The sequence below is a fragment of the Hemiscyllium ocellatum genome, chromosome 39, assembly GCF_020745735.1.
Source record: "Hemiscyllium ocellatum isolate sHemOce1 chromosome 39, sHemOce1.pat.X.cur, whole genome shotgun sequence".
Classification (NCBI taxonomy): Eukaryota; Metazoa; Chordata; class Chondrichthyes; order Orectolobiformes; family Hemiscylliidae; genus Hemiscyllium; species Hemiscyllium ocellatum.
This window is the reverse complement of record NC_083439.1, coordinates 912,009-931,570: the sequence shown is the minus strand read 5'-3', so window position 1 is coordinate 931,570 and position 19,562 is coordinate 912,009. Positions and strand designations below refer to the sequence as shown.

Genomic DNA, 19,562 nt, shown 5'->3' with positions numbered 1-19,562 from the left:
AGTCATAGAAGACAGAGTAGCAACGGATGGATGTTTTTCAGACTATTGGTGATCCATCGGGTGTTTGTGGTCTGCATAAATGATTTGGAGGAAAACATAGCTGGTATAGTAAATTTGTGGATGATACAAAGATTGGAGTTGAGGAGTGGAGAGGATTGCCAAAGGATACAGCAGGATATATCAGTTGGAACTATGGGCAGGAAAATGGCAGATGGAGTTTAATCTGGGCAGAGGTGAGTGACAATTATATAATGAATGGCAGAACCCATAGGAGTATTGATATGCAGAGCATCTGGGTGTGCAGGTCCACAGATCACTGAAGGTGGCAATGCAGGTAGACAAGGGGTTTTTAAAAAAAAACTTATGGCATGTTAGCCTTCATTGGAAGAGGCATTGAATATAAAGATAGACAAGATATGCTGTAGCTTTATAGAACTTCAGTTATGCCACACTTGGATTATTGCATGCAGGTCTGGTCACCACACCACCAGAGGGATGTGGATGCTTTGGAGAGGGTGCAGAAAAGGTTTACCACAATGTTGCCTCGTATGGGAGATTTGAGCTGTGAGGGAAGGTTGGATAGATTTGGGTTTGTTTTCACAGGAACGCATAAAGTTAAGAGGCGACTAATAGAAGTTATAAGATTGTGAATGGCATGGATAGAGTAGAAAGTATGAAGCTTTTTTTTCCAGGCTGGAGGAGTCTATTACTATGGGACACAGCTTCAAGGTGCGAGGAGGGTGGGGGGATTTTTAAAAGAAATATGCGAGGCCATTTTTTCATACAAAGGGATGATGAGTGGGTGGGAAGCATTGCTGTCCTCCACCACATCTGGCAATGTTGTTGAATAGCAACATTCAAGAAGCACCTGGGTTAAATACGTGAATAGGAAGGGAATATTAGAGGGACATGGATCCTGTAAGTGAAGACAGTTTTAGTCACAGGTTTTCTCTAAAGGGCAAGTTCTTTTTTATTGATAAAATCACAGCTATTTCCTTCCTATGACTGATAACTTTCAGATTTATTTTGGTAATCAACCTCTGATTCACAATCTATTGTAATGGAACTTGAAAACATGTACATAGAGTTAATCATGGCCTCAATACCGTCTTACTCATCTCTCCGAGCTTAGTGAAAACAAAGTGCTGACAATTAGATGTAGTTACCATTCTGAAGTCTGTAATACACAGGGTTTATTGTGCCTTTCCGAAAAGAGAAATATTGTTGCATTAACAAGATTTTATGAAAGCCTGAAAGTGGCCAACTATGCCTTCATAAAGTAGTTGATATTAACCACTAGGTTTATTTTTGAATTTGTATAGAACCATTATGGAGGACTAGATGGAGGACACTATACAGCTTACTGCAAGAATGCTGTGAAACAGCGCTGGTTCAAATTTGATGATCAGGATGTTTCAGAGATATCTCCTTCTTCAGTGAGATCACCAGCAGCCTACATTCTCTTCTATAGCTCCCTGGAGTTGCGTGTGGTTGATTTGGCAACATAACAGGGATCAGCAAATTACCAAAGTGACATTCCATATGATCGCACCAATATTAAATAATGTTGGACATATGACCAGGAAAATTCACAGCATGTTCAGCTATTTTAAAAAAAGATGTGCTGTCTTGTAAAACTAGAGCTTTCCAGATGGATCTGCCCTTTGTACTTTACTAGAAAAATGATTTTTAGTCATGCAACATTTAACTACCTATTTAGAATGATGATAATGTCACATGATAATGTTTACTATGAGTTTGTAATTACAATGATTTGAAGAGTCAGAACATATTGCCCTTCAAGATCTTTGCTACTCCATGAGACAAAAATTAGTCTAATTCTCTTAAACACTTCATTCCTGTTAAAATGGCCTTTCTCTACTATATTTTAACCTTTCTGTACTGTGAAAATAACCTGGCATATTCTGAATAGGTGAGAATGTATCTGTATATAATGATCGCAGACTTGTACAAAATGTATGTATATATAATATATAAATAGTTTTAAAAAGTAATAGTCCTCTTTGAGATCGAGTTGTTTAAATGAAGATAGAGCAGATTGATCTCAAGTTATACTGCAAATCATTTATTTTCAGAATTTTGGAAAAGATGTGAAATGTATCAAATATAATTTCCTTTAACAGTTCAGATCTGAACAGCATGTCATTAATGGATGACCCTATATCATTGCTAGTTTTGGGTTTCTACCTGCATAACTGCTCACCTAATTTGATCAATTATTCATTTGCTGTTTGCAGTGTCTTTGGTGCGTGTATGAAGAAATTTGATAGCTCATTTCTGTCCTATTTTTGCTTGTCTTTTATGGCTGTCCAAGACTGTTGAAGTTCTTGTGTTCTTCAGTTTAGTGGAGCAGAAAAAAAAATGAAAACTGCTAATGAAATGTTGGTCTTTTATATCACTGGAATTGGAGTACAGTGTACAGAGCTCTGGTTAAACCTAAGCTGAAGTACTGCACTTTGGGAAGAATATTTTGGATTTGGAGGGAAATCGATGCAGATTTACCAAAATATAGTCATCTAGAAGAAATGAAGATTTGCACAGAATAGGTTGGTATTCCATAGAGTATAGAAGCTGAATGGCTGAGATGTTCTAAGATTGATTTTGTAAATGGCAATGATCATTTCCCCTCTCAGAATAAAGGGACATATAATAGTTTTGTCCCACTTTTAAGCTTCATGTTTTCAAGAAGTGCTTTTGCACACAAAGGATACTGGAACTTGTCATTAGGATCTATTTTAAAAAAACATGCCCAACATTGTAAAGTTGAGATTGGTACATGGCCTTAAGCCAGGTGCATGGAACTAAAGTATGGTGAAACAGTCACCAGATTGAATGGTGGAACAGTCAGGGATGGAAAGTTCTCCTCTGGTTTCTTGGATCGATCCTGCTTGATTCCCCTATTCTCCAGTCTGCTTTATATCACAATGGCTAAAAGCAGAAACTCCGAGGTGAGAGATTTCACTCAAAGCATACTTTTTGGTTTTTGGATATCACTGAGAAAGGCCAGATCGTGTGTTGCTTCTAAAAGTATATATTAGTACTATCTAACAGTATAGAATAGTACTAATAAATACTGTTAGATAGTATTACCTGTGTGATCTTGCAGTACTTATCTAGAACAGCTGAGGACAGAGATCAATCCTTCTCAGACTTTCTCTCACCAAAGCCACCGCGACATCACAGCATACCCCAGAGAGGCACATGTGCATTTACCTTCAAACCTACCTCTATAAAAAGGGTTTTTATTGGATTCTTCCCAAATTGCCATCAAAAATTTCATGCTGTTTGGAATTTCCAGTGAGCTTAATGACTTTTCTTACATGTATGTTAATTACCTTTTACAACCACTTCACCATAAAATGAAATCTAAAATCAGTTTCAATTAACCTGACCAGTCAGTTGCCAAACCAAATTTATAGGTCCTCCTTCATGGATATCTGTTTACTTCTGCAATATATCTAATCAGATCTGTGGCTTTATGAGAAAATTATCACTTTGTTTTTTGGTAGAATTTGGAAAATACTGCATTACATTAGTTTCATTGAGATTTTCTTTAAACAGTCCCTTTTCCCCCAGGGCTAAATGCAGCATTCCTATACTAATATTACTGGGGAAGATCTGCTGTCTCACGGTTAAAGTCTGAAATATTTTTGATAATTTGTACTGCAATAAATCTGGCCAGTGTTCCTGCAAAGTTCTGTGGTTATGCACCTTGTCCCATGATAAATATCACGTGCAAGGGGATGCAAAATGGATCCACACTGGGAAGGAAACTGGCTAAGTAAACTAAGTTTCTAAGGAGAAAATTACTTAAGATCAGATCTAAATTTTATTTCACTGCTCCTACTGTTTTCTGTTGTCACTGAACCAGTCTTGCATGAGAAACTGTGGCCCTCTGTGATGAACAATGGAGAAATTAAAATATTTCATATGCTTTTTAAAAACACTTTGGGATTATAGATTTTCATTTCCATAGAGGGGTTAAGTAGAATTTACATTTTAAGTTTTAAAAATTATTTTCATCTGAAGTTTGCATGGTAACATGCACAGTCATATGACTGATTTATAGGACAACCATTTCAACCTTCCTATCTATTGCACATCTTTATTTTTATTTGGAATGCAGTTACACTGACAGTAATGTTTAATTAACTTTAGGATTTTTTAACCTGACTTGAATATTGACTTGTCATTAATTTGGTGATCATTATTTTCATACTGTTGTATTATTTCACATTTCTCAATATTAAACCATGTAATTTGTTCTTTTATTTATTTTATCCCTCTTTACCAATCATCTTGCTGTTGTACTCCAGCTACAACTGGTAGTTGGGTTTTAAATGAAGTTGCATATGCTTTATACACTTCAATTGTGTGGGTTGTTAGTCAATGGATAGCTAGAGCTTGATACAGTGTGCATTTACAGGTGGCAATTATCTTTTTAGTTTTTTAATTTCATTTGTGGATTGTACTGTGCTGGAGGAAGGCTGAGGAGCTGGCTGATATTGGACTGCAGGCTTGTGGAAGTGTTCTTTCAGCCATTTGGCCAGGTTGGGGTGGGTGGTGAGCTGTAGTTTCCCCTTCCCACTGGATGTGTTGGTGGTGTTAAATAAATTTCCAAGCTAACTTGTATTTATCTCTTCTGTCCCCCCTCATACTGTTTGATGTTGCCCACTAAAGCTTTCAGATTGACAAGTATTGTCAAAGAAACCTTGCAAATGATTTATGCTGCAGATACATTGTGCCTGTAGTGAAAAGAGCATTGCATTTCAAGGTGGTGGATGGGGTGAAGACTGCTTTGAACTGTACGGTGAGGAAATGCAGTAATCAAAGTGGAGAATGTTTCTTCATTCTCCTGAGCTTCTGTCTTGTACACTAGGCATGTAGTTGCAGTTGCATTGTTACTGTGGTTGGTCAATGGTATAACCATGATATTGCTAGTGAGGATTTTCAGCCAAAACCATAAATGCTGTTGTAGCTGGGCTCTAGCTGCACTCCCCACAGAAACTGCCCCTCACTTTTCCAAAACAGTCTCATCCTGAGTGAGATGTAGCCCAGAACTTTCCTGATGCAGAGCCCAAAATGTTGTTTCTTATCCTCAGCTGCTGCCTGACCTGCTGTGCTTTTCCAGTGCCACACTAACTCTGATTTCCAGCATCTTTAGCCTTTGCTTTCTATTTCTTCTGTCAGGTCGTCACTCATTCCCTTTCTGCACTTCCTTCAGCTGGAGGGTGATCAAATATAAAAACGTGCTGTCCATATAAACACTCAGCTCATGGCTTCACTTCTGCTGGAATCTGGTGCTCAAACTGGTCAAACCAGTGGTAATCTTGCAGGCTATGGTGAACTAGGTGGCCAGGAGTATCTGAGATTGCCACTTGGCTGTGTAACACAGGCTGAACTCCATGCCTGCCTTCTAGTTAAAGCTTTTACCCTAAATTTAAACCAAGTAGAAAATTAGTTTCACTTTTAATAAATAAACTGGAACTCTAATCTCAATGCAGCTTTAAAGAGGAAAACAAAACTTACCTGCTACCTGCCATGTGATAGTTGGCTTTGCAGAGGTAAATCGAGCTGCTTTGCACCTTGTGCTTATATCCTACCCCAATGCTGCTTAATAGCAAATACTCACACAATGCTCCAAAGACTTATTGCAGAGGCAAATACCTTTAATCCATGGGCTAGAGTCCATTTAGACAACAATAGATAAAATAACAGCATAACTTTAAGAATTAATTACATAATTTATATATTGTGCTGCCCTCATGGGCAAGTACAGAATGAAAACTGGACTATAGGGAAACAGTTTATTGTTGTAGTCTGTCTGAGATAGTATTACTGCGGCCACTGAAAATTGACACAATTATAGAAAAGAACGTAAGCTGCTGGTGACTGGATCTTCTGCTCAGAAATGCTGGTCACTTTTGCATCATTGAATTCATGCCAGTTCTGTGTAACTGGATTCTTGCAGTAGGCAGTGTAGTGACCACTGTCTAAAGTGCCTGTGTGATTCTGTTGAAAGAAAAAGTCAATGGAAATTCACCTGAACTATATCCAAATATCAGTCTTTGATCAAGGCCTCACTGATTATCGTTTCTAAAATAAACCTCTAAATATTATCTTGTTGGGACACTTGTGAGCCAAATTAATAAAAACCAAAAGATGTAACACCTGTCCATTTACCTCTTCAGTATCCAAGGGTCCAAATATGCATATAAGGAGCATTAGAGGCCCTTCGGCCCTCGATATTGCACTGACCTGTGGAAATAATCTGATGCCTGTCTAACCGACACGGTTCCATTATTATCTATATGTACGTCCAATGCCCATTTACATGCCCTTAATGTCGGGAAGACTACTACTGTTGCAGGCAGGTCATTCCACACCCCTACTACTACAGAGTAAAGAAACTACCCCTAATATCTGTCCTAAATCTATCATCCCTCAATTTAAAGTTATGTCCCCTCATGTTAGCCATCACCATCTGCGGAAAAAGGTTCTCACTATTCACCCTATCTATCCCTCGGATTATCTTATACATCTAAATTAAGTCACCTCTCAACCTTCTGTCCAACAAAAACAGCCTTAGTTCCCTCACCTTTTCCTTGTAAGGCTTTCCTTCCGTACCAGACAACATCCAAGTAAATCTCCTCTGAACCCTTTCCAGAGCTTCCACATCCTTCCTATAATCTGGTGATCAGGACTGCACACAATACTCCAGGTGTGGTGTTACCAGTGTCTAGTAAGCTGAAACATGACCTCATGGCTCTGAAACTCAATTCCCCTACCAATGAACACCAACACATCATATGCCTTCTTAACAACCCTATCAATCTGGGTGGCAACTTTCAGGGATTTACGCACCTGGACACAGCTCTATGTTCATCTAGACTGCAATGAATCTTACCATTAGCCTAGTATTCTGCATTCCTGTTACTTTTCTGCATTTGCCACTTCTCAGCCCAACTCTGTACCTTATCTATGTCCCTCTGTAACCCACAACATCCTTTGGCACTATCCACAACTCTGTCTATCTTCATGTCATCCACAAATTTACAAACTCATCCTTCTACGCCCACAGCCAGATCATTTATAAAAATTACAAACAGCAGTGGCCCCAAAACAGATCCTTACAGCACACCACTGGTAACTGAGTTCCAGGATGAACGTTTCCCATCAACCACCACCCTGACTTCTTTCAGCTAGCCAATTTCTGATCCAAATCACTAAATCACCTTCAATCCCAAAACTGTATTTTGTGCAATAGCCTACCATGTGGAACCTTATCAAAAGCTTTACTGAAGTCCATATAAATCGCATCAATCACTTTACCTTCATCCACCTCTTCTAACACCTGGAAAAACTCAGAGGTTAGTGAGGCACGACCTACCCTTCACAAAATCATGTTGAATATCCCTAATTAAATTATTCCTTTCCAGATGATTATAAATCCTATCATCTTTTCCAACACCTTACCCACCATAATCACAGGCCTATAATTACCAGGGTTGTCCCAACTCCCCTTCTTAAACAAGGCAACAACATTTGCTATCCTCCAGTCTTCTGGCACTACTCCTATCAACAATGATAATGAAGATTGAAGCCAAATGCTCTACAGTCTCCTCCCTGGCTTCCCAAAGAATCCGAGAATAAATCCCATCCAGCCCAGGGGTCTTATCTAGTTTCAGATCTTCCAAAGGTGGAGCAGCATTTTACCTGCATTTCTCACAAATCTAGTCTACTGCATTCATTGCTCACAATATGGTCTCCTCTACATTGGAGAAATGAAGCATGAGCAGGTCAGGCAGCATCCAAGGAACAGGAAATTCGATGTTTCGGGCATAAGCCCTTCATCAGAAATGAAGCATGGACTTGGTAACTGCTTCATAGAACATCTAATATTCTGTCTGCAAAAAAAAAACTTGAGCTTCCAGTTGCCTGCCACTTTAACACACTACCCTGCTCAGTCCTCGCTCAACATCTCTCTTGGGCTTACTGCAGTGGTCCAGCAAAGCTCAGTGCAAGCTGAAAGAACAACACCTAATTTTCCATGTGGGGACCCTGCAGCCCTCAGGTCAATATAGAGTTTGATAATTCTAGGGCTTGAATTCTCCCATGTCCTAGCTCCCTCCTACTCCACATATCACACAGTGGCTAGCAATAGGTAGTGTAGCGTAATGGAAGACTAACAAGTCTCCATTAACAGCTATTCACCCTCCCAGCCAGATAATTATCGACTCCTTTGTCTGTCCAACAGTTCTCTCTCTTTGGGCTTTATATCTACTTACCCTTTACTCCTTACCCCCTCCCTATCTTCTGCACATAAACTGGTATTTACCCAGCTACCATCAGTCCTGAGAAAGGGTCTTTGGACCCAAACATTAACTCTGATTTCTCTTCTCAGATGCTGCTGGACGTGCTGAGCTTTTCCAGCAACTTTTGTTTTTAAGCCAAATTAATATCTGTTTAAAAGTTTAGTCTTAGTGAGTTTCGAGAAGATTTGTAGATCAGTTTGAGATTCTGGATGTAGGTTTGCTCGCTAATGAACACAGTCCACCGATTTCTCAGCAACAAACCCAAACGCACAGACAAAACACATCCAGAAAGCCTAGTCACTCTCCCCTACATCAGGGACGTCTCAGAATTGACTGCCAGACTACTCAGACCCCTTGGCATCATGCTAGCCCACAAACCCACCAACACATTAAAACAGCAGCTAATGAACTTGAAAGACCCTATACAGACAACAAGCAAAACTAATGTCATTCACAAAATACTGTGCAAGAACTGTAACAAACACTACATTGGACAGACAGACAGAAAACTAGCCACCAGGATACATGAACACCATCTAGCCACAAAGCGACATGACCCTCTCTCACTAATATCCTTACATACAAATGAGGAAGGACACCACTTCAACTGGGACAACACATCCATCCTAGGATAGTCAAACAGAGACACACATGAGAATTCCTAGAAGCATAGCATTCCAACCAGTTAGACCTCATCAACCACCACCGAGAAAAAGAACAGGAAATGGCATCTCCATAGGAAATGACATCACCAATCCAAAGAAACCCAAACATATAAATAGAAAGCAGGAATCATGTACACTGCTTTGCCTGAGGCCCACCAAAGATGTTACCTAGTACGGTGATGAAACATCTGTAAATGAACCTCCCAGCTCAGTGAGCAAACCTACATCCTAAAAGTTTAGTTTCTGTGTCATTTTTTTTCCTGCCTCAGGCAAAAATGGTACACGCTGGCTCTAACTCCCTGGTTGTGTGCAAGTTCCCAGCATCAAATGCTGCTTGTTTCTTCATTCCTAGAGAAATGTATCCAGACAGCATTTCCCTGCTCACCCACAGGGATTACTGTCTCACTTAGCACAATGCATAGTTGTTTGCTAAAAGCTTTTAATAAACTATTGTCATACAATCAAAACTGACAAAAGAGGTTTGTTTGCAGAAGCAATTACAATGCCTCTTCCAAAAGAAGTTGCCCTTTTCTACTCATCTACTTACACCACAACACTTCCCTACTTTTATGTGTTATGGCAGAACTGCATTATGGTGCCCAGCCCCTGAAGGCAATGTAGACCCAAATCCTAGTGCACCCTTCCTCTGGGTGATCTGGGTGACTTCTCCTGTTCCAGAACAACCCTCCAAACAATGCTTAAACTTTTGTTAAAATGGTCACATAAAAGCCAGTTTTAAACAGTTTGTAATTTGTATTTACTTTTAGAAATTGAGCAGTTTTTAATAATGTTTGTAAAACATGAGCATCTTGCTCTGGCAATATTTGAGCACGTAATGAGAGACTTGATGTTTTTATTCACCTGATGTGGCCTCTGTCTTGGTAGAAATAGCAATATTCCTGAAATAGACAAATTGGATTGGCAAGGACAAGTGAGGTCTAATTGTCAGAAATAGATCAATTAAAGTAACTTACCACAACAGCATAAAGTTGGTACTTCAGCTGCTGCATTGATGAATTGGTTGTATATTGGGACAGATCAAGATCTTCAAGTGGAAAGGTCACAGTACTGGTCAGTTTCCTATTGCCATGATCATCAGATTCAAAGCTAGTAAAGATAGGAAATTCTGGATGATTAATTCTATATTTATAATCAACTCTAGTTTCATATTACAAATAGATCCACAAAAGACAAGCAATTTGTTAGAAATAGACCAGAGAAAGGCGAAAAATTCCTTTCCAGATAAGAAAGGCCAATTGGAAAAAACACGTGGTGAATATCATGTCATCAGCAAATTAGTTGGTTGATGTTTTCATAAGTTGAGAATGTGTTGCTGGAAAAGCACAGCAGGTCAAGCAGTATCTGAGCAGGAGAATCAACATTTTGGGCAAAAGCCCTTCATCAGCAATGAGGCTTGTGGGGTGGGGGGGGGGGGTGCTTAAAAATAAATGGGAGGGGGTGGGGAGAGGTAACTGGGAATGTGATTGGTAGATGAAGGTGTGGGAGAAGATGACATATCAGACAGGAAGGTGGAATGGATAAATGGGAGGCACCAACTGGGCACTGACCTCCTCACCTGTCCAACACCTTTCCCATCTATCGTATCCACTCCACCCTCCTCTCCGAGCTATCACCTTCTGCCCCACCTTCATCTACCTATCGCAATCCCAGCTACCTTCTCCCCCCACCCCCCCATTTATCTCTCAGCACCCCCAGCTCACAAGCTTCATTCCTGATGAAGGGCTTTTGCCCGAAACATCGATTTTCCTGCTCCTCGGATGCTGCCTGACCTGCTGTGCTTTTCCAGCACCACACTCTCAACTCTGATCTCCAGTATCTGCAGTCCTCACTTTCTCCTCCCTGATGTTTTCATGATTTTACCCATGGACAGGGAATAACAAAATAGGATGATTAATTTGATAGATTCTGCCATTCTGTATAGTTGTGTAGATTTCACTGCACCTCCACCCACTCCACACAACCCTGACACTTCAGTTGAGTAAACCTTGTAAGAAAATGACCATCAAGAAACTATTGAACTGTATAACCATCACAATCCTGGCAGCTCCTGGAAACCTCATTAGATTATCTTTGGGACTGAAGAACAAACTAATTATTTTACATTTCAGCAGTCAGTTTTTCAGGGTCAAAACCCCCTCCCAATCAGGACTGACATCAGGTTCTATTCCACTGCACACAGCCAACATTGCAATTTCCCTGAAACAAAGCTGATGGCTGGTGGGGGGGGGGGGGAAAGAGAGAGCGAGCAGACAGGCTGCACCAGGCAGCAGCTCACCATCAACTCAAGCTGGCTCGGAATTATTGTTAAAAATCCAATTTCCTCTAAACAGAACAAAAGAATTCCATTTATCCAGAAGCGTTCAGCCTTTCATTCCTCCTGGTATAGCCAAATGTAATTAATAATTCAGTTACTTTAACAATATAAATATTGCACTCAGAAAACACTCCAAGAACCTATTGGGCATAAAAGTTAAAATCAAACTGACAGTGTAGGAAGGATTTTTTTCCCTGAAGAGTCAGAGTTAAATAGTGTTTACAGCTCTGAGAGAGATCCTTCACCTGGTAATCCAGCAGCAGTTTATTCTCATCCCATTTTCTAGCACTTTGCCTATAAGCCTTGTAGGCAGTGGTTTCAGGTGTTCATCTAAACAGTTCTTCAATGTCTTGAGGTTCCTGCTTCTAACACCCTTTCAGGCAGTGAGTTTCAGATACTCACCACCCTCTGGGTTAAAATATTTTCCCTCAAATCACCGGTAAACCTCCTGCTCCTTAGCTTCAAACTGCACTCTCTGATTAATGACCCCTCTGCTTAGGGACAGGTTTCTCCCTATCTGCACATGACCCTCTGAACTTTGTGCACCTCAAATCAGAACACCCCCCCCCCCCCAAAATCAACATCCCCAACCACAGCCTCCTCTGCTTTAAGGAAATCAACACCAGCTTCTCTAGTTCCACCTCTTCATATCAGAATTGCTCCAGTCCAGGCAACATCCTGGTAAATCTCCTCTGTACCCTCTCTACTGTAATCACATTCTCTCTATAATGTGATGACCAGAACTGCACATAGTATTCAGTTGTGGCCTAATTAGTGTTATATAGAGCTCCATCCCAACCTCCCTGCTCTTGTGTAATAAAAGCGAGCATCCTATTTGCTTTCTTGACCATTTTATCTAATTTGCTGCTGCCTTAAACGATTATGGACACACACCATGTGTGATCCTTTGTACCTCCTCAGGTTCTATCATTCAACGTGTATCCCTTTGTTAGTTATGTTGGTCCTCCCAAAATGACCTTGCTGGTCAGTCTGATGATGACGGAGAATGAACATTACTCACCGTTTCAGGTGTATGATAATTATATCAGGGGCTTTCAGCAGTTGGATACTTTCTGCCTGGTCCTGCTTCCTTCCACAAAAGGAACAAAAAGGTTGATCCCTGGAGCTCAGCACCTCTTCTTTAAAGAACAATCTGAGACAATCCTAAGAAACAGCAGCTGTTTTAGAGTAGAAGCTTTTTTGAAGAAACCAAAGTTTGAAAATTAAGCAGTAGGAAGACCCATTGTGCAGATTATAAATCCTTAGGTACAATTACCAACCACCAAATAAAGCAAGCACCAACGATTGGAGGAGAGGTCAGGAGCATATTTACAAAGTGGCAGCTGGGAGATTGCCTTTTTACCCAGGAGCAGCCCCAGGTTGTCAGGAGAACCCTATGGAGATAGAACCCCAAATGTTCCTTTTCCTGCAAACCCTTGTACTGTAGCTTTACTGAGCTTTTGTTGATGAGACAACAGAGAGCACTGATTAAAGTGCAGGTCATATGGAGGATATTAACTTCCAAAAGGCATTTGGTAAAGACTTCTCAGCAAGTAAGGAAGACAGTGAGAACGTGGATTTACATGTTTGCTGTCTTTCAGCCAACTAAGGAATGATGAGCAGCTTTTCAGACTGAAGCAAAGTTTATAATCAGTTTCCCCAACAGCGAGATTGGATCAAGAGAATTTGCAGAGGACACAAAAAAAGAATGATGACGCAGGGCTGGTCCAATTAGTAGATAGACAATGGATGCAGGAGTAGGCCATTCAGCCCTTAGATACAAGACAGATGCAAATTTAATGAAAAGAAATATGAAATGGTACAATGAAACTGGACAGACCACATGGCATTGACCGAGGCAATGGGAAGAAACACCTCAAACGCAACCCTGTCGATCCTGCAAATCCTGCCTCACTAACATCTAGGGGCTAGTGCCAAGATTGGGAGAGCTGTCTCACAGACTGGTCAAACAACAGCCTGACATATTCATAGTCTGTAAGGTATGATTCCAAGAGTATGTCCCAGACCCTACCATCACCATTCTTGGGCATGTCCTGTTCCACCAACAGGACAGACCCAGCAGCGATGGTGGCACAGTGAGATACAGTTGGGAGGGAGTCTTCAATATTGACCCTGGACCACATGAAATTTCATGGCTTCAAGTTAAACATAGAAAAGGGAATCTCCTGCTGGTTACCATGTACCATGCTTCCTCAGCTGATGAATTAGTAATTCACAGTGTTGAATATCACTTGAAGGTGGGGATCGATAATGCCCACCACTGAAAATGTCTCAGTAGCAGCATTACTGATTGAGCTGGTTGGATCCCAAAGGACATAGCACAGACCCAGTCCAGCAGATATGTGGCAAGGGATCCAATAGAGAGAAATGACTGCTAGACCTTATTTCCGACAATCTAACAGTCACAGATGCACCATTGTACTCTTGCAGAGATGAAGTCACATCTTCACAATGAACAAACACACTGCCCTATTCAAAACTAAACATTGAGTCACTGTGGGCTACCAGGAGCAACAATTCTCCTCTCTCTCCCACAATCTGTAACTGATACCCAGCTTATCCCTGCTCTACCATCACCATCCCGGGAGCATGTGATAAACAGAGCTAAGCAATTCCACAACTAAGGGATCAGATCAAAGCTCTGCAGTCCTGCCACACCCAGTCGTGAATGGTGGTGGATAATTAAACAACTCACTGGAGGAGGACGCTCCACAAAAAAAAACTTACCAAGGACGTTGGAGAAGTCCAGTACATTAGTTGGAAAGCCAAAAGTGCCAGTAGATGATCCATCTCAGCCTCCTCTGGGGGCCCACAACAATCTCTCGTCAATCCAATTCGGTGCATGTGATATCAGTAAGTGGTTGAAGACACTGGATACTGTAAATGCTGCAGGCTCCAGTAACATTCTAGCAATAATACTGAAGACGGGTGCTCCAGAACTTGCTGCTCCCCTCACCCAGGTAAGTCCTGTGCACAAAGAGCAGGACATCCCAACCCGGCCAATTACCGCCCCATCAGTCCACTCTCCATCATCAGTAAAGTGATGGAAGGGGCCATCAACAGTGCTATCCAGCAGCACCTGCTCAATGACACCCAGTTTGGGTTCCCCCAGAGTCACTCAGCTCCTGACCTCATTACAGCCTTGGGTCAATCATGGACAAAAGAGCTGAACTCCAGAGGGAGTGAGAGGGACAACCTTTGACATCAAGGCTGTATTCAACCAGGTGTGGCATCAAGGAGACCTAGCGAAACTGGAATCAATGGGTATCAGGGGGTAAACTCTCTGGTGGTTGGAGTCATACCGGACATTCAGAAAGATGGCCATGTTCAGTCATGTCAGTCATCTCAGTGCCAGGACATCTCTGCAGGAGTTCCTCAGGGTAGTGTCCTAGACTTAACTATCTTCAACTGCTTCATCAAAAGAGGAGAAAGTGATGACTGCAGAAGCTGGAGATCAGAGTCGAGAGTGTGTTGCTGGAAAAGCACAGCAACTCAGGCAGCATCCGAGGAGCAGGCGAATCGACATTTCAGGCAATAGCCCTTCATCCGAGTGAGCTTCATTCCTGATGAAAAGCTTTTGCCCGAAACGTTGATTCTCCGGCTTCTCAGATGCAGCCTGACCTGCTGTGCTTTTCTAGCACCACAGTCTCAACTGCTTCATCATTGAACTTCTCTCCATCATAAACTCAGAAGTGAGGATGTTCGCTGGTGATTGCACAAATGTCCAGCACCATTCAACTCCTCAGATACTGAAGCAGCCCATGTCCAAATGCAATGGGATCTGGATAATATCCAGGTTTGGGCTGACAAGAGACAAGGAACATTCACATCACACCAATGCCAGGTTATGACCATCACCAATAAGAGACAAATTAACTAAAGTCTCCTGACATTCTATGTGTCACCATCACTGTATACCTCACTATCATTGATGAGAAACTCAACTGGACTGGTTATATAAATGGCTACAAGAGCAGGTCAGAAGCTAGGAATACTGCAATGAGTAATTCACCTCCTGCCTCCCCAAAGCCTGTCCACCATCCACAAGACACAAGTCATGAGTCTGATGAATTATTCTCCACTTGCCTGGATGGGTGTAGCTCCAACAACACTCAAAAAGCTTGACACCATCCAGGACAAAGCAGCCTGCTTGATTGGCGCCGCATCTACAAGCTTTCATTTCCTTCACCACCAATGCACAGTAGCAGCAGTGTGTATTATCTATAAGACACACTGCAGAAATTTAGCAAAGAGCCTCAGACAGCTCATTCCAAACCTAATACCATTTCCATCTAGAAGGATAAGGGCAGCAGAAAAAAAGGGAACATCACCACCTTCAAGTTCCCCTCCAATCCCCTCACCATCCCGACTTGGAAATATATCACTGTTACTTCAGTGTCATTTGGTCAAAATCCTGGAATTCTCTCCCTAAGGGCATTGTGGGTCAACCCTTAGCAGGTGGACTGCAGCAGTTCAAGAAGGCAGCTCACCCCCACTTTCTCAAGGGGCAACTACAGACGGACAATAAACATTGGTCCAACCAGCATTACTCTCACTCCCCGAGAGAACTTTAAAAATTGATGGGTTGTCGGAGGTTTGGCATTACCGCACAAGGGGAGTTAAATAAGAGAACAACTGATTCCTCTTAACCATAGTGTTCACCAAGAGTAGAATTCTCAGAACACTGGAAACAGAGATATTGTTGGCATTCAAATCAAGTGGGGAAGCTTTAATCTATGTGGGAAGATCTAGAGGGGAGTATAAAGAAAAAACAGAAAAACAAGAGATAAGAAGTATTTTTATTGTCTATTTTGAACAAAAGGGAGCCAAGGTTTATTTTTGTTTATATTTTTAAGTGAAGGTGATCCACATTCAGATCAGCTGCGATCTTACTGAGTAACAAACCAAATTTGATGGACAGAGTGGCCAACTCGTAGTTGTTACATTCTTAACAAGTTGGTGATAATTTTTTACCTGAATGGAGCATCTGTTATCAGGAGGCATCGGCAGAGACAGACTCAGGAAATTCTCAGTTTGGCTAGACTTGTGGTAACAATTTAGACACAATTTGACATAGTTCAGTTGACCCTGAAACATCTTTGAAATAATTGAAGTTTCCACGTTTCTCACTCCTGTAGACTGATGAGAGAAAGATCATTTATTCCTTTGTGAAAAATCTGGAGTCTGTCACATATCCCATGAGCAGTGCATTGGAGAATTGGAGAATCATCAACAACTCAGTTACTTCATCATCTTTCCACGAGTTCAGCTGTTCAAACACATAACATTGGTTGGAATGAGCAGAGTACTGTCACACAACAGATCAGTCCGTCAGTCAGTCGGTCTTTTTTCTTGTTTCTGAGAGATGAGCCAAGGGCTTCCATTGAATTGCTCCAGGCTCATCAACAGGGTACTGCAGGCTGTTGCCTTCTGCAGAATGACTGACCAGGAAGTGTCCCTGCTCTAACTTCCTCCAATTAGATGTATTGGAAGGACTTACAGACTGAGGATCAACCTGCTTAGACATATTGCAGATACACCTTCAATGAATCATGACAGGCAAAGATAAGGTGAATAGCAAAAGGTCTTTTCCCAAGGGTATGAAAGTTTGGAAGAAGAAGTGTGGAACTAGAGGTCATAATCTTAACAAGAGAGAAGAAAACTTAAAAGAGACCTGAGGGGCAACCTTTGCACAGAGGCTGGTTTGTATATGGAATGATCTGCCAAAGGAAGTGGTGGATGCAGGTGCAGTTACAACATTTAAACCTCACTTAAGTAGATAAATAGGAAAGGTTTAGAGGGTTAATGGGACAATAGGCAAACGGGAATAGTTTAGTTTGGGAAACCTGTCAGCATGGATGAGTTGGACTGAAAGGTCTGTTTCTGTAGTGCATGTCTCTATGACCAATAAGACGTGAAATGGGACTCAACCCCTGAACTTCAGACCTAGGTGTAAAATTGTGAACACTGCGCCAGGAGATCTCCCACCATTATAAAGTTAATTTAACATAAACAATTCCAACAACCATAGCAATGAGAAACTTCTCAATTATTATTGCACCAATAATCATCCCAGAACCAAGCAAATTGTTCATAATTTCAACCAGCAAATTTGCGGAACATGACAGACAGATCAGTCTTCACCAGGTGAAGACCAGACCTTCCATTGATTAAATACAGTATTTAAACCAACTCGGAAATGCTTCTGTGCTTTCACATATGCACTTTGGCATGGGGATGGGAGGTTGTAAATAGGAAAGTCAGAACTCACTGAATCATGTCCTCTGTCCCTCAGTCAATCTCAACACACCTTTTGTTAATTCAGTCTAACACTCCGTTATCTCCAGCGAAGGTTGAAGATGAAAGTTCCCGATTGACCTTTTAGTATCATGTAACAGAGATTGCACTTAAAGTCAGTTTTAATAAACGAAATGAGTATAGACTATTTGGCAGTTCCTTTGTATAAAGTGCATTTATGATGAGAGTTGTTGTCTAAAATAGCGATGGTTGGAGTTGTTCAGAAATTAATTGTGGATAGGAGCTACAGAAGTCAAATTGGTAGATTTAACCATAATCACAGAAAGCCCCGAGTGAGGTTCAATTACAAATGCAAGGACCAGATGTTTTTCCTTCATTTGAAGAAGTTACCAGAGTAGATGTCAAACTAACCCCTTAGATGCTAGAGTAGCCTAACTCCATTTAAAAGGTGGGGAGAACTCGATGTTAATCTTTAGTTAGTCGGCTTTATTTGAGTTTCAACAAGCAGATCCAAAATTAAACAAGTTTGTACAATCATGTCACAACTTGAGGTTTTGATAAGGCAGTGGAGTTCTCCAGACAAACTTGCAGACAGAGAATGGATGGTTATTCATTAGGTAGTGATACCACCCAGATATTGTAAAGAAATATTACAGGTAACATTTCAAGTTCCCATGGCATGTAAAAATATGGAAAACTCATGCAAAGATAAATTGGCATTTTTAGTGGCTATGCCTCTTCATAAAGGACATATGACATGTTTTACAGAATGGAACCATGAGTTTGCTCACCAAAACTTCAATACAGAATTTAACCAGTACCTTTATCCACCATACTGAATAGCTGTCAAGAACAGCTAGAGTTCTTACTGCATGTTATCAAAACCTGAAGTTGGACACTGTGTATCCTTTCAACTATTGATGTAAGAACTCAATTTCCTGAAGCTCTTCCATTGAAGACCTTCATAACTAGTGGTGAAAACAAACTTTTTATTTGTTATCGATTACAATAGAAATACAATTGGATCAAAGTTCCAACTTCATGTCTAAACCTTTTTTAAGATATAAAAAGTAAATTGGGTATAAACTATTTGACCATAGTGTTTCATTCTTAAACTCAGGGAGCTTTATAGTCTCAGACTCTCAAGATAATGGTCAGATTGTGTGTCCACATTTCTAGAGAGACTCACAAGAACAAAGAAACTTGCACAGAAACATTTACAAACTCCAAAGGCAAAGATAAAAGAATGGGCAGACAAACATGCAGAAAGCAGAACGTTTCAAATGGGAGATTAACTGTTAGCTTTATTGTAAGTCAAACATTTAAAGGTGAGATGCAATGGTCCTGAGAGTGATTAAGGAAGTCAGTAGAGTGAGTTGTTATCAGCTGTGGCATATGAGTATTATTTTCACATGTGAGGAAGAACAGAAAGAGCAGGTGTATGCACTGGTAAAAATAATGCAGGATGAGAGAGACAGCAAGAACGAGATAGACGGAGATGTAGACAATTCACAGAACGAATAACCGGCAATCTAATTGTCCAATACTGAACTATTGGGATTTTATTCTTATACTTAAAAAGAAAAAAAGAGAAAGATCTCCTGGGGTTACAAATGGAATACAAGGAAATTATAGAGATCCGTTTGGGTGGAGAATCTTAATCAGAGATGATGGAATCTCTACTGACACTGTAGCATTGTGGGAAATAGTTAAGAAAATTGGCCAAATTCTGAAATTATAAGAACCGTGGCACAAGTTCAGAAACAGTAAACATGACACCGGCCGAATGAGCACAAATTCTCTAAACTTGGCAAACCTTCTCTAATCTTCTCGAAAGGCTTCTTCTATATTTTGTATACTTTGAAATGCAGATTTGAGCCTGAACAAAACCTCCATGCCATGGAATGATGTCATGCCATGGAATGATGTCATGCCATGTGTAACTCA

At 40.8% G+C, this 19,562-nt stretch overlaps 2 protein-coding genes across 5 annotated transcripts in view; one reads left to right on the top strand and one right to left on the bottom strand.

Annotated features, from left to right (window-relative positions):
* The window catches only part of usp8 (ubiquitin specific peptidase 8), a 67,121-nt gene extending 63,154 nt beyond the window's left edge, over positions 1-3,967 (top strand). For all 4 annotated transcript variants that reach the window (XM_060853160.1, XM_060853158.1, XM_060853159.1 and 1 more), the window contains exon 19: positions 1,323-3,967. In XM_060853160.1, the coding sequence (XP_060709143.1) occupies positions 1,323-1,508 (186 nt within the window). In that variant the 3' untranslated portion in view covers positions 1,509-3,967. The remainder of the gene's footprint in view (positions 1-1,322) is intronic.
* A 1,889-nt stretch (positions 3,968-5,856) lies between these two features.
* The window catches only part of LOC132834171 (putative ubiquitin carboxyl-terminal hydrolase 50), a 45,509-nt gene continuing 31,803 nt past the window's right edge, over positions 5,857-19,562 (bottom strand). Inside the window, exons 4-7 of the mRNA XM_060852834.1 lie at positions 16,332-16,496; positions 12,358-12,500; positions 9,976-10,108; positions 5,857-6,033 (exon numbers count right to left, since the gene is read on the bottom strand). Coding sequence (XP_060708817.1) covers positions 5,857-6,033; positions 9,976-10,108; positions 12,358-12,500; positions 16,332-16,496 — 618 coding nt within the window. The remainder of the gene's footprint in view (positions 6,034-9,975; positions 10,109-12,357; positions 12,501-16,331; positions 16,497-19,562) is intronic.